At 44.6% G+C, this 13,628-nt stretch overlaps 2 protein-coding genes across 7 annotated transcripts in view; one reads left to right on the top strand and one right to left on the bottom strand.

Moving 5' to 3' along the window:
* The window catches only part of ATG5 (autophagy related 5), a 109,261-nt gene that overhangs the window by 88,304 nt on the left and 7,329 nt on the right, over positions 1-13,628 (top strand). The window lies entirely within an intron of this gene.
* PRDM1 (PR/SET domain 1) overlaps positions 5,846-13,628 on the bottom strand; it is a gene marked incomplete at its 5' end in the record, with an annotated part of 101,835 nt that continues 94,052 nt past the window's right edge. For all 6 annotated transcript variants that reach the window (XM_079298707.1, XM_079298705.1, XM_079298704.1 and 3 more), the window contains 3 exons: positions 5,846-10,221; positions 10,639-10,767; positions 11,069-12,177. In XM_079298707.1, coding sequence (XP_079154833.1) covers positions 9,646-10,221; positions 10,639-10,767; positions 11,069-12,177 — 1,814 coding nt within the window. In that variant the 3' untranslated portion in view covers positions 5,846-9,645. The remainder of the gene's footprint in view (positions 10,222-10,638; positions 10,768-11,068; positions 12,178-13,628) is intronic.

Genomic DNA, 13,628 nt, shown 5'->3' with positions numbered 1-13,628 from the left:
CATGTAATATTAATTTCTGGCAACAGATGAGAGTTAATACATTGTGTTTAAATCTGGGATGAGTTGTTGACCAGCTGTGGTCTGTGTGCAGAGATACCAAATGCTTTTCTTTGGATAATGTCAGTTCCAGCCTGCAAACCACATGTGGGTTAGATGCAGGACTGAAGCCTGGCAAAATTAACCCATTTAATCTTATGGAGCCATGTCTCTCCTGTTGAGCATTTGGTGCAGTTGTCCTCTAATGATTTAAGCATTTCAAAAAGTTCTGGGAAAGATAGCTCTTTTTTCAGTGCAGCGTGTCAGTCAGTGCTGGTGGGAGGTTTCTGCCCTTCTGTCTGCACCAGAGAGGTAAATTAGGTAAGCAGAGGCATGAATTATTTGCATGAAGCTGAGGTGGCGAATGTGTTATCTCAACAGCAGAAAAGGAAATGGTTCTCTATAGATTATTAGTTACTGAAAGAGCAAAGGCACGTCTTTTGTTGCCACCACACCACTGGTCTGACTGTTGAGTAGATATGGATCAATATATCCCCTTCCTCTTCAACCCCCTTGCTCTTCACATTTTCACTTAGGCTGAGGTGAAGAGGTTTCACTTTAATTTATGTCATTCTTGTATTGCCAAATGGCATGCCAGTGCAACCGATCCGGGTGTGATCTGACTCTCTGTTGTGTGCTCTCACATGCAATCCCCTCGTGGGAAAATGCTGAGAGAAAATGGAAATTTAAGCTGTGCACCTAGCCACTGTGGTTTTTTGGGTTTTTAATAGTGCTTCGTTTGTAAGGTCCTTCAGGCAGAGAGAGTTTGTGTTGAGTTCAGGGTAGTCATAGCCCATAAGTGAGGATTTCTAAATATTATGATATTGCAGATAGTACTGTAAGCAACTTGTTCTCTCTATGAACAACAAACTACATGCAGTTAGAGATCAGAGGATCTCAAAACAAGGTACAAATATTACTCCTACACCACAGCCTGAACAAGTCTTGTACCTATTCTACAAATGAGTGGGGTGCTATATGGGAAGGTCAACTGACTTGTTGCAGACCTCACTACAAGTTAGTGGAGGTACCAAAACCAGAACATAACCATCTTGGCTCCAGGGTCCTTGTCTTTATTGCTCAGATCTGGCCTTGAGGTACTGAAGTTTTCAGATGAAAAATAAAAAGTTTGTCTTTAAACAAACATAGTTAGATAAGCTTGACCTTGGATATATTCCCCTGTGTAGATATTCATCACTGTCTTAGTGTTTTGATTGATATAAATAATTAGACTGAAAGTTAATTTTTAAAAACTACAGTAAGAATGGCATTAACTGGTAATCCCACATTTAAACACCCTGAATCAGGGGTAAATGAGACCCTGCAACTGAACTCTCTGTCTGGATCTATCTCTCTTGATATATTTTTGAAGTCAGACCCACATGGGGTTGAAGCATTTCCTTGAGGCTAATGGATGCAGAGGGAGATAATGGGCAAGAGACCAGTGGCAAAGAAGTGAGATTTCGTATGTTCAAGTCTAACAAGGCACTTAAGTCTGTTTTGCAGAAGGTGTGTGCTGCTTCAGGAAATGGGTTTAATGATCAGGGAGGGCCCTTGTTTTCCAGCCTCTTCATTTTGGATGAGTAGCTAAGATTTTGAAGGAAATTGGAGAGCACTCTGCCTCTATTAAAGTTTGTCCCCTCCATTCCTCAGTCTGCCTCTCTGTTGGGTCCTCAATAGCAGAATAAGGATAATCCTGCCCCAAGGGCCTGAGCCATGGTGCCTGTGCCCAGCAGATCTTGAACCACTTGCACCTGCACTGTTCCACCTCATCTCCTGGGTTGCTATCTGAGGTCAAGCAAGACCAACAACAGTGCAGCAAACAACACAGTCATTCCTGAGTGTTGTATCTGGAGGGGATTACAAACTCAAGCAGATCTGAGGGAGGAAGGAAATCCCTTAGTTGCTATGTAGGTCATAACTTCATCTTAGAAATACTCAGGTATTTTATGGACAAGTCACACAGTGATTTGTGACATGTGGCTCCCAAGGAGGGCAATAGGAACTGGGGTATCCCCAGGGAGCTATGCTGAACTCCTCCTGAATGGCTCCTCTTAGCCCTTGTAGGGACAGCAGAACAACCAGTATGGACATGGTGTGTAGTCTGAAAGCTGGATGTTTATAGCAAATGCATGTAAAGATAGCAATGCTCATTTGGAAATTGACTGCACAGCTGGGAAGAGGGGCTGCTGTTGAGACCACAAGCTTTTAAATCCAAACTAGAGCTGCTTCCCAAGGCCCATGGACCTACCTGCCCTGCCCTTCCCTCACTGCCATCTCTAATCATGGGCACAATTTTGATCAGGGACTTGTGGCCTGTCTTGCTCAGGGCCAGCCCAGTGAAGAATGGGGATGGACAAGCACCTCCTGCAGCTGCCCAGTTTGTAGCTGGTAGACTGGACCCCCACTACTGGGACATCAGTGAACAGGAACAGGGCTGAAGCAGGATCTTAGGCCAAAGGGAATGCAGGAAAAGAGTCCCAGCCCTGGGATCCTGGCTCTGCTAGCTTGGGTCCTGGGCTCAGGCCTCTCAGGGCGACTCTCGAGGTGGCTTATTGCCTCACAGAATGGGTTGTGAGAGTTTTGACAGACTGGGATGTTCTGCTGAGAAAAAGCCCACTGGTTGTCACCTCTCTCATTTCTCTGTGCTTAAAGTGTATTTTCTCAGTTTGCAGTGTCAGGGGGCTGGGTGCACTGTGGAGCAATTTGGATTCTGCGTTGATAAGGCGAGTGCAAACTGTCCCCACAGCTCTCGAGAGCAGAATCAAACTGAAACTTACCACTCAGAGTAGAAAGCACATAACACCCACAACTACAGACATGCACAAATTGCTGCAATATAGGTTAGAAAAGGAGCCCTGTTCTGCACCCTCTGGTCTCATTAAAAACATGCGCACAACACCAAACCTTCACTGAATGACTACAAGCACCAGTGTGTGCTCCCTCCTAAACACCCAACTTACTTGTAACGGCTTATTAAAAAGGCAAATTTTCACTTTTCATGTATTCTTGCTCCCCTTAGCACCTGGTTGCAGTTTCTACAACATTTTTAACTTCTGTTTTTTTCATGGCTGGTTGTGAGTAAAGTGAGACCTCTCTGGGACACCACCCAGCCTGGTTAACTGGGTCCCCACCTAGGGACATGGCTCTAGAGGGGCCAGAAGAAACCAAACTTCTCCCTCATAGTGAAGCATTTCTGCAAGGGGCTTTGAGGCTGACAAGCAGAACAGATCTGGTCTGTAAAGATGTACAGGATCTGTCCCTTAAAAACAAAAGGTCATCTGAATACACAAGGTAGTCTAAGAAGGTGAAGGTGAGGGGAAAAAATGTTTCCTGGGGCTCACATAGGGACAGTTCTCATGCAGAAAATTTTGCCATAGGAAAACTTTAGGGAGACTGGGAACTATAATATCCAAGAAATCATCTACAAATTGCTGCCTGCCTCACTGCTCTTCTTGCCCAAAACCTGACCACTCCTTTGCTCATTTAAATTAGGATTTAGTGTGTAAAACTTAACTGGTAAAGGCAGGAGCATTGGGTTTCCTAACCCCAAGACTGGTATCACATTTTGATTCTGTCCTCAGCACAAGTGTACTGAGAAAGAGGTTTTCAGCCTCTGATTTTGCTGTGTGTGGTTTCAATACTGCAGGAATTGCTTCTCTTCCCAGTACAGTGTGGCCACTTCGGGGCAGGAATGCTGTAAGGAATCTCACTCTGTACTTGGATAAGGAAATGATCAAGGACTTGCTTATTCACAATTAATGGAGAAAAAGAGCTGAAAGCCTTTATTAATCATTGCACAATAAGGAAGTCATACTGGTTTTGCTCCCTTCAATAGGGCTGTTTGGTCACACCTACCTAAGTGGTCTGGCATCCCAATCATCTCTCTGCGTGCAGCTGGGGAGGAGGAAGGAAGGGCCACTGCATCCAAATGTCACCAAGGTGCCTGGCTGACAGCTCACAGGGAAGAGAGAGCTCTGACTGTCCATCTCCTTTTCCTGAAGGGCCAGGCATCTCTTTTTAGATATCTCTGCCCAGAGCACACACCAGTGCTGCCTCTCCCCATGATTTTGGTACATATTTCTGCCCCAAGCCCTGGTGTCAAAAAGGAGCAGTAATTCATACATGCCCCGTGCCAGAGTTCCCCCCTGCCAGCTGCAGGGGTCCATGCCAGGGAGGGTCAGCTCTTGGGGTTGTGTGCCACCCACCCAGACACTGCAAATCCTTGCCCCACTACTGGGCTTCTGCTCCCTTGTTTACCTATGGGTGCAGGCAGTCTCGTGTAACCCCCAGATCCAGAAAGTAGTTTGTGGCTAGATGTGATGGCTGGCAGGTGCCTTTGAAGTGCCAGAAGACAGTTGTTCAGGCTCCAGGCTTTGGCTGGCACAGAATTCTGTATTGCCCTGCCCTGGCAAAGGGTGTTGAGGTGATGTCTCAGGGGTCTTTCCTAGGTGAGCTTGTGCAGGCTGAAGTTTGTAGAGCTGAACAGCTTGAGCCAGCAGAGCTGGTGCTGCCTGGAGGTGGAAAGCATCATTCCTGTGCAGAGCTCCATTGAACCAGTGCCAAGCTCTCATGGTGGAACTAAGGATACTTTGGCTTTGAAGCAGAAGGCAATTTCTGCTTGCACACACCTCCAAGCAGACACCTGATCCCTCTGTTGTGGGACAAGAATACAACTTTGCATCAGAAGTCAGCAGTTGGGCAGCAGGATCTCGGTGAGGCTTAGTGGCCTCTCTTGTTTGACTGCAACAGTGAATTGTTGGGAAATGTTCTCTAGTCTCTCAAAAATGAGTGAAAGCAGAGTCATGCAGCGTGTTGGAAACTCTATCATTGATGGCAGTTGGTACAAAGGTGTTCAATTGTGCTCTTTGCCAGCTCTTCCATGTGCTTGTTGTGATAATGGGAAGGGCAGCAGACATGCTGGTTGCAGGATAGGTCTCTTTCAGCATCTCATGAAAAATTAAACACATGATTTTGGGAAGTACCACATCTTTGACAAGAGCTCTTGTTTCTCTGCTGTTCAGGTGAGACTGTGCTGAAGTTGCCAAAATGTCAACCTGTGCCCCCCACATCCCAGGCCAGGCAATGGCCTTTTCCCTGCCAGCCTACCCCAACCCTGTGCAGAGGAGGGAAACTCCCTCTCAGTGCCAGGGCGGCTGCTTTGATGCTGTCAGTGAGTTTTTCTTTAGCCACCATGACAGCCTGTGTTTTGCAGATACCTGCCTCATGACAGGCACATTCCTCAGCCGCACCGCATCCACTCAGCTCCGGCTCATGCAGTAATTAGCCAAGTGTTTCCTGGCTGCCTTTAATTACAGCCACAACTATTTCCCTCACTCTAATGTAACACCTCTGAATGACAGCAAAGGTTTTGGGCCGCATCCCACGCGGCCCCAGCACGTGTTGAGACGCGGCCGTGCGCTGCCAGACACCGATTTGAACCCAAAGGGCTCATACCCCCTCAGTGAGTCACATTTTTCATTTTCGACCTCAAGGCCATAATTGCCCACACTGGAAATTAGCGGTGTCTCCCCAGTGCCCAGCCGAGAAGCACTGGGCTTCACAAACCAGCCAGAAGGGCAGGATCCTCCCTGTGTCTGTGCTGGAGTCTATCCCAGCTGGAATTCGCCTGTCCTGTGGCACAGCAGCTCAGCTGGCGAGGCCACACTGCCCAGCACGTTCGGCCCCAGCACTTCCACACTGAGGGCAGCAGGATGGGCAGCAGGCCTGGTCCCCGCGGGCACGCTGGGCTGTGCTTTGTGGCAGCTCCAAACGGATGAGCTTTTCCCCTTCCCCCCCTGCCCCTTGCTAACGCTGTTGTGGTTATCTGACCTGGTGGTGGTGGTGTTGTTGCCGTGGCTGGATCCCGCTGTATTCCTGCTCGGAGCACACGCAGCAGCTCCCGGCCGGCCTGGAACCGAGGCAGCAGCTGCCGCGCTCGGCCTCGCGAGGCTGTGATCTATAACGTGCATTGTCTTTTTATGTAATGCGTTTTATTAAACATCTTCTAAAGCTTACAAGTGTCCCCAGGACATAACTCTCCAGCACAACGTAGTGCTTTGCCAAGTAATGAAGTATGATTTATGGCGGTAATGGTTATCCTATGTTTTTTTTTTAAAAATTATTACAGCAATAGCTCTGTCGAATATAGGAATATAACATGCTGCATTTGGCACGTTTATGACAACAGTGCTCTGGTTTTCTTAACTCCACAGTTTGGTGTTGGCAGTATTTCAAATTCTTGAGACAGATGTTTAAATGAATTTTTTAAAGAGGACAGTGAAATACTTTTAAAACATCATACGGCGCTGAGTGTCTCAATATGCGCAGGAACGTTATTTCTTTAACATGCAGGTAGGGCAGGGCAGCACATGGCCTCTCTGGTTTAGATCTCACAGTAAATGATGGAAGTAGCAAATGTTGAATTAGCTTTCTGGGACATCCTGGCCTGCTGTTACTCTTGGGCTGAGGTGGGGAGGGAGGGGCAGGCACTTGACCTTCCCCTGGATTTAGAGCAGCATTCACATCTCCTTTGTGAGCACTTACAACAGATCCACGTTTGTTTTGAACGCAGTTCCCACCATGCTGAGACAGGACTAAGTGGTCTCACACTGACATTTTGAGTGTGTCATTGTGGTCCTGGTGGTTAGGGTTTCAGGCCAGAAATGACAATCATTTGGAAAAATGTAAATGAGAACCCTGGTCACATATCTCTGAAGCAGATAGCATTCAAGTGTATTTCCATTGAAACACTGAAAATTCTTCGTTTTTTTTTTTTTTTTTTTTAAAAAAAACCAGACTGAAACTGAGGAAACCTCCGTCCAAAACGAAGCCAGGGTATTCAGCTCTGGCATTGCTGTTTGCAGTTTGCAATGAGGGAAAATCAGAACCCACAAAGGCAGGAGTCAGCATTGCTGAAAACACCACCGCCCTAGGTGTACCAGCACTGGGGCCACAACCAGGCTGCACACCCAGCTGGTGCAGAGATTGAAGACAAGGGAAGCATCAGTAAAGCAATGAACACTTATATTTAATTTACATTTGACAATTTGCACATAAATAATGATGTAAACCAATACGTAAACATATGATAGTTTGTTGTTCTAGCAAAGTAAAAAGCCTGTTAACTTTGGTCAGAGTCTTTCTTAAGAGAGACAAAAAAAACCCCCAAAAACACTGTTGATTGTTGCTACATTCACATGTAAAACGTCTAAGGGGAGGGGGAAACAGTAAAGAGAAGTAACAATTCTTAAAGCTGATGCATATAAATTCTTGTAAATTTTTGTATCAAATACAAGAAAGCACTACAGGCAATAATAGGAAAAGTGTGTGTCCAGTGACAGAGTAGTGATACTTTGGTTTATCCTACAATTAAGTACTATATTTATGAACTATTGCTACATTTAAAAGATGTCAGCCTCACAATTTGCAGGAGTGGAAATGTAATGAACTGGAGTCCTTCAAAAACTGTGTTGAGACTTGTATTTCAGGATTATTTTTTTAGCAGAAGGCATTAAAATGAAGTTTCATGAAAAAGAGAGATCACTGAATCCTGAATTGTTGAGGTGGATTCAAATTTTTTTTTTAAAACATAACCAGACAAAAATGGATACGTGGAGGGGAGATGTGTAATAATGCTACTTATGTTTGTGTGTTGACTGTGCAACTCATTAGTGGCAGAGCACAATGAGACAAGGGCCTTGTCCCACCTGACTTCCATCCTGCCCTTACTGGGATTTGTGACCACATCACGCACGGGTCATATTTGGCTTCTTTTAAAGTTCTTTCTGTTACAGTTTCTGGCTGTCTATTGACTGACCACCAGCCTCCTTCCTCCCCAGTGCAGACTGCAGGAGAGCAGGGGACTGAAGGAGCCCTGGCCTGCAAACAGGGTCATTCCCACCAAATTCACTGGGATGCCACATGTGGATGCATGATGACAGCATTCACATGTCTGCAAGTTCCAGCTTTGCCTTCAGCTGTGTGTGTGTATCTGCAAGTGATAATTGCCTTGGTACAACCTTCTGGTTTTGAGGTCATTGGGTATCTGCAAAACTGGGATAACATTTGATTTTCACACTTAGATGAAAAATAGGTTTTATTACATGGTTTGGCTCACAACTTAAGTGGTATAAATATATATACATATACATATATTGTATAGTGGTATAAATATATCTATAAATATACATGTATTTTTTGCTACACCTCAAACATCACCATATCATCTTTGGGCTTAGCAAAACAAAAAGATAAAAGGATGTGCATTCTATCTTTCCCTGTGCACATTTTGGTTTCTTCTCTAAAGTAGCAAAGCATTTAGGTAAAACAGCATTGTCTGCACCACTGGACACAAGCACTGAGGTAATTGTTGTTCAACAACTTTGCAATGCCCTTTTTTTCTTTAATTAAATTAACCACAAAATGTACAAACACAAATACTGAGAAAAATCTGAGTTGTATAGGAAGGAAGAAAAAAAATTTATGTGCCAGGAAAGGACTTTGTTCCCCACTTCTACCCAGGCAAAGTGGGAGAGAAAAATACAAGTAAAACTGAACCCCTTCTTTCTCAGGGAATCTGACCATCTTTTTTTTTTTTTTTTTTTTTTTTTTTTTTATCCCTGGAAGGCTCTGGCCAAAACCCCAAAATAAAACAAAAAATCAAAAGAAAGAAATCTGCCCAAACCCCTCTTTTAGGCAGAATAATATTTGTGTCTTTGTTTTTAAACTGCTTTTGGAAAGAAAATAATGAGAGTGAGATTTTATTTTGGAAAAGCCACTTTAAGCTCATGTGTTCCTTTGGTCTAAAAGTTACATGACAATGTGTGGGGCTGGAGCTGTGCTCTAAAAACCTGTGGTATTGTCCGTGGCAGGTCGGTGTTTGCTGTACCACATCTGTTCCAGGGAGAGCTGCAGGTAGAAGAATCTTTCTCCTCTCCTCAGAGAGGCAGGAGAAAAAGTTTCTTCCCTGCTGGCTGCTACTCTGGATTGTTGGTTTGCTTTTTTTTTTTTTTTTTTTTTCTTTTCAATTCCCAGTGGGGTGATTTGCTCATGAAAGTACACAGCATTTTTTTCAAACCAACAGATCTAGGATTCTGTATGTCACATGTCCAACTTTGGCAATATGAAAAACCACATTTGTTTAAAAGACATTGGTACATAAAACACATTTACTGAAACCCTAATCTTAGGTTCTTAAAACAGATGTGCGGAAAAAAATATCTACAAAGAATGGCCATAAAACAAAAAATAAAAACATTTAAAGTAAAAATTACAATGAATTTTTCCAGTCATTGTAAACATTTTCCTAATTATTGCTTTTTAGAATGATTAATTGCATAATAAATTATGAAGTACTATCATTGAAAAAATAATTATGGATAGATGATTGTCTCTTAGTAACTGGCGAGGCAATGTACAGTCCTTTGCCTCTTTTTATGCCCTGAGAAAACAGTAACTTTGGAGTTCCTTCTTTCATCTGGAGAGCGTAGGGAAACTACTGTAAGCCAAGATTGCTTTGCAGCATTGAAACTATGTACAAGCAACTGCTACAGGCACCCTGACTTGCCAAGTCATAAATTAAAAAAAAAATCACTTTGCCAAAAAGTCTTAAGGGTCCATTGGTTCAATTGTTTCTTGCTTGACCTTTACAGGTAACAGAGGTAGTGGGTGACCGTGAGGCAACTTCATAACTGACATATCTGACGACTCGTAAAGGTTGCATCCTGAGGAGATAAGCCCATTTCCCAGGTTCCTCTGTAGAGAGACTTTCAGGTTAGCTCCTTCCATTTCCCTCCTGAGCATGGTCAGTATATCCTTCTCCACAATCGATGTCAAGTCGATATTGTCCTCCACTTCTTCCAGCTTGTCAGCATTGTCACTGATGTCGAACTTCTCGATCTCCTCGTTGATCCGGTTCAGGTCCTCCATGGAGAGGCCGGAGGCCGGGGCGACGGGGCAGTTGCCCTTCAGGTGGACCTGGAGGCTGCAGAGGTGAATGTAGCTCTTGTGGCAGTGGATGCATTTATGGGGGCGTTCCCGGGTGTGGAGACGCTTGTGCAGCTTCAGGTGCACAAACTGGGTGAATTTGGCTGGGCAGAGCTTGCACTGGTAAGGCTTCTCTCCAGAGTGGAGCCGCAGGTGGGTTTTGAGATTGCTGGTGCTGCTGAACCGCTTGTGACAAACCTAATGTGGGGGGTGACAGAGAAACAGCGAATGAGTGGGAGGCGATTTTATGGTTTAAATCACAGACACCTAGGAGGAGACGGCAGGATGAAGCAGCAGCTTTCTATATCTTCACACTTTCTCACAAAGGGAAAAAAATCCCCACCTTTTTTATTTAAATATCGCTGAATGTCATTTTGAGTGTGGCTGATGGCAAAACTGTATCAGGCAGATGTTGCTCTAGCAGGCTGCAGGCAGTTGTGCTGTCTCACAGACGCTGCTGCACCAGGGCTGGGCCTGGCTGTGGTGCAGATTCTGGCCCTGAGCAGCCAAGGGTTTGTCCCTCAGCCCTCCCTGCACACTGCACGGGGTGTGCAAAGCCCTGCTGTCCCTTCAGCCTCAGAAGCAGTCATCTCTCTCTCTCTCTGTGTTACGTACCTGACACTCGTGGGGCTTTTCTCCTGTGTGGACCAGATAATGCTTCTGGAGGTGAGCCAGCTGCGTGAAGCCCTTATTGCAAGTCTGGCATTTAAATGGTCTCTCTCCACTGTGTACTCTGAGGTGCACCTAGGGAGAGACAAAGCAATTAACAATTTGCAGTTTCCAATACTACAACAAAAGTGATTTCAGATGTTTCCAAAACTCAGCGGAAGAGTCCCATTGCCAAAATACAATGTTATCTAGTTAATTAGGTGGCGTCAGTATTGAAACACACAACCACGCTTTCTCGCTGGGGGAGGCTGTATTAAGCCCAGACGCATAAGCAGCCTAACAAGCAAGGGAGGCCTGACCCTGCTTTTCCTCGAAAACCTACAGGGAGAAATCCGAGCCTTCAAAGAAGGCTCCTGTCTCATTCTCCACTGCCTACCTTCAGATTGGAGAGCTGGCCAAAGGTCTTGGAGCAAACATTGCATTCGTACTTGATCTTCCCATTCTGCTTTTTCAGCGGGTACGGGAGGGTTTTGTAACCGGTCACATTCCTCTTACTTTTAATGAGATTCATGGCTTCTTCACCGCCGGTGGCAGCCAACACCACTGAGGTAGGTTTAGGTTGCATTATGTGTTCCGAACTGGCTGCTGTACCAGCGGTGGGGGACCCACTGGTAGGGCTGCATGGCTTGTCCTTCATGCTGGCAGCAGCGCCCGTGATCGAGAAGGCACTGTTGGGTGCTGGTATGAGGAAGTCTCTCGGATGATCAGGCTGCAGCAGTCGACGGCCTCCTTCGCTGGGCAATGAGCTGGGGAGTGTGGTGGGGTTGAGCATGTGGTGAGAAAGGCTACCTCCACTGAGGAGGTTGCCATAAAGAGGGTACATCCTCGGGAAGAGATTGAAATTGTTGATGCCATTGATATTGTTCAAAGCGCTCAGGTTATTACAGCTCATGTTGAATGGAGGTAACAGAAATTTGGGGTAATGGGGATTATAGGATGGCAGAAAGGCAGGTGAGAGGTGGCCAGGAGGTGCATATCCAGGATAAGACCCCAATCCTTCTGAGCCATACGATCCATTCAAGTAAGAGTATGGCTCTCTGTGCTCTTGGGAAGTAGGTGCCAGAGGCGAAACTGTGACCCCTGGACTACTGTGAGGGCTTGAACTTTTTAAACTTTGGTCTGGGCTGCTCCTCCCAGAAGGACTTGGTGTAGTAGATGCCTGGATAGGCGAGTGAGTAATGTAGCTGGGTCTGTCCATGCCGTATGCTAAGGAAGCTTTCAGATAGTCTTCTGGAATGTGAGGTCGGATTGGGTAGACAACTCGAGGGAAGAAACACCTCTCCGGGCTATAGTTCTTACGTAAATCATCCAAGTCTTTTTCTGGAGTAACTGGTGAAATGTTGGTCTGAAAGAAGTCTTTTCCTTTAGGAGGATTGGATTCCATTTTCAGGATTTCTTTCACACTGTGCTCCTTCTTTGGGACGCTTTTCTGATAAAGCTCATCTTTATCAGCGCTGTGCTGCTTTGGATTAATGTGGGTTTGTGCTGAAATACAAAGACAAGATAATGATTATTTAGATATGTCACTGGCATTATCTCTTTTCAAAACAGAATCTAACCCATACAAGTTTAGTGGGAAGGAAGGTCTACTCTCAGAGATGAGCAATCATTCAACTTGCCAGAAAACTAATTGTTGTGAGAAGAAATACCTGCTGGTATTATTTGTTAATAAAAAGCATTATTAATTTAAGGGATACGACCAGTACATAGAGATCTGGACAATGATGCATTTGCAGAGTGCCAGCCTCTACTGTGCGAAGTGATTTCACCTTTCCTCCCCCTTAAATGTGCCTAATTTCACTGTTGAATGTCTCTTTAAGCAGTATTTCTAATAAATGTGGTAACGAGCATTTGTTCACAATACAGGTTTAACTGAAGTACTTTGCAGAACACAGGCTCCCAGAAATGTTCCCCAGTAAAATAACAAGGCATGACAAATCGGGTTTTGCCAAACCGCAGCAGTCACTTCACCAGCCAGTTCAATTACTTACAGTACCAAAAAAACCATGGCTGGCTAGGATGAAAGCCTTCTTCAAAGAGAAGGTATTCTCCATCAGTAAACAGATCATTACTCATTAAATATACTGCTTAGGAACATCTACAACAAAGCAGACTATTTATTGCAGATTTCTGTGGCATTCGGTCTATGCAAAACTCCTCTGCTTACAGCTGCATTTTATAAAAAAAATGCTGAAGCAAAGCAAAAGAAAGCAAGACTGGTTGGCTCCAGCTTAAGTTGAAATGTGCTTTTTAAAAAAAAGGGAAAAGAAATATGTATTTAGAAGGAAGTAGAAGCTAGCATACATTCATCTCAGTTCAGCACATACTCTATTTATTTGTATTCAAAGACCTTGCTGTCTGGACGCAACACAATCTTAACGGCACACTGAAAGATGACTTCAGTGGAAAAACAAATCTGCCTTTATCTTTGTTATGTAATCTTGATTACTTGTAAGATATTTTATTATGGGGGAAAAACTACAAGAAGGTTTCATAATCATAGCTAGTGCAAGGCTTTCCATCAGGAGGTACAAGCCAACACCAGTAGGTATGTGACTCAAAAACAGTGCAGTCCTTTAGAAACTTTTCTGCTTCCATGACTGACTGTTCTTACTTTACTATCTGAGGTGAGAAACAGCTATTTCTGATTTTTGGAGGATCATCTGAACCAAGTGAGGAACATGAGAACAGGCAATGACCACGCTGCTTTCAACACAGATTCTTTGCTTCACTATTCACTACCCTGATGGAATCTATCATTGGGCAACATTACCCTATAAGGAAAAGAAACAGCCATTTATTAAACGTATCCAAGAAAACAGCTGCTTTCAAAGCATGCTCCTGCTTACAGTAGAACCCACTTTACAGTAGCATCCTTTCTGAAATGGCATTAGGCTAGTAACAAGCAAATTTAGTTTGAGATTTTTGAGTAGCTT

The sequence above is a fragment of the Erithacus rubecula genome (genome assembly GCF_903797595.1).
Source record: "Erithacus rubecula genome assembly, chromosome: 2".
In the NCBI taxonomy this organism is placed as follows: domain Eukaryota; kingdom Metazoa; phylum Chordata; class Aves; order Passeriformes; family Muscicapidae; genus Erithacus; species Erithacus rubecula.
The sequence above is the reverse complement of the archived record's forward strand: the minus strand, read 5'-3'. Positions and strand labels throughout refer to the sequence as shown.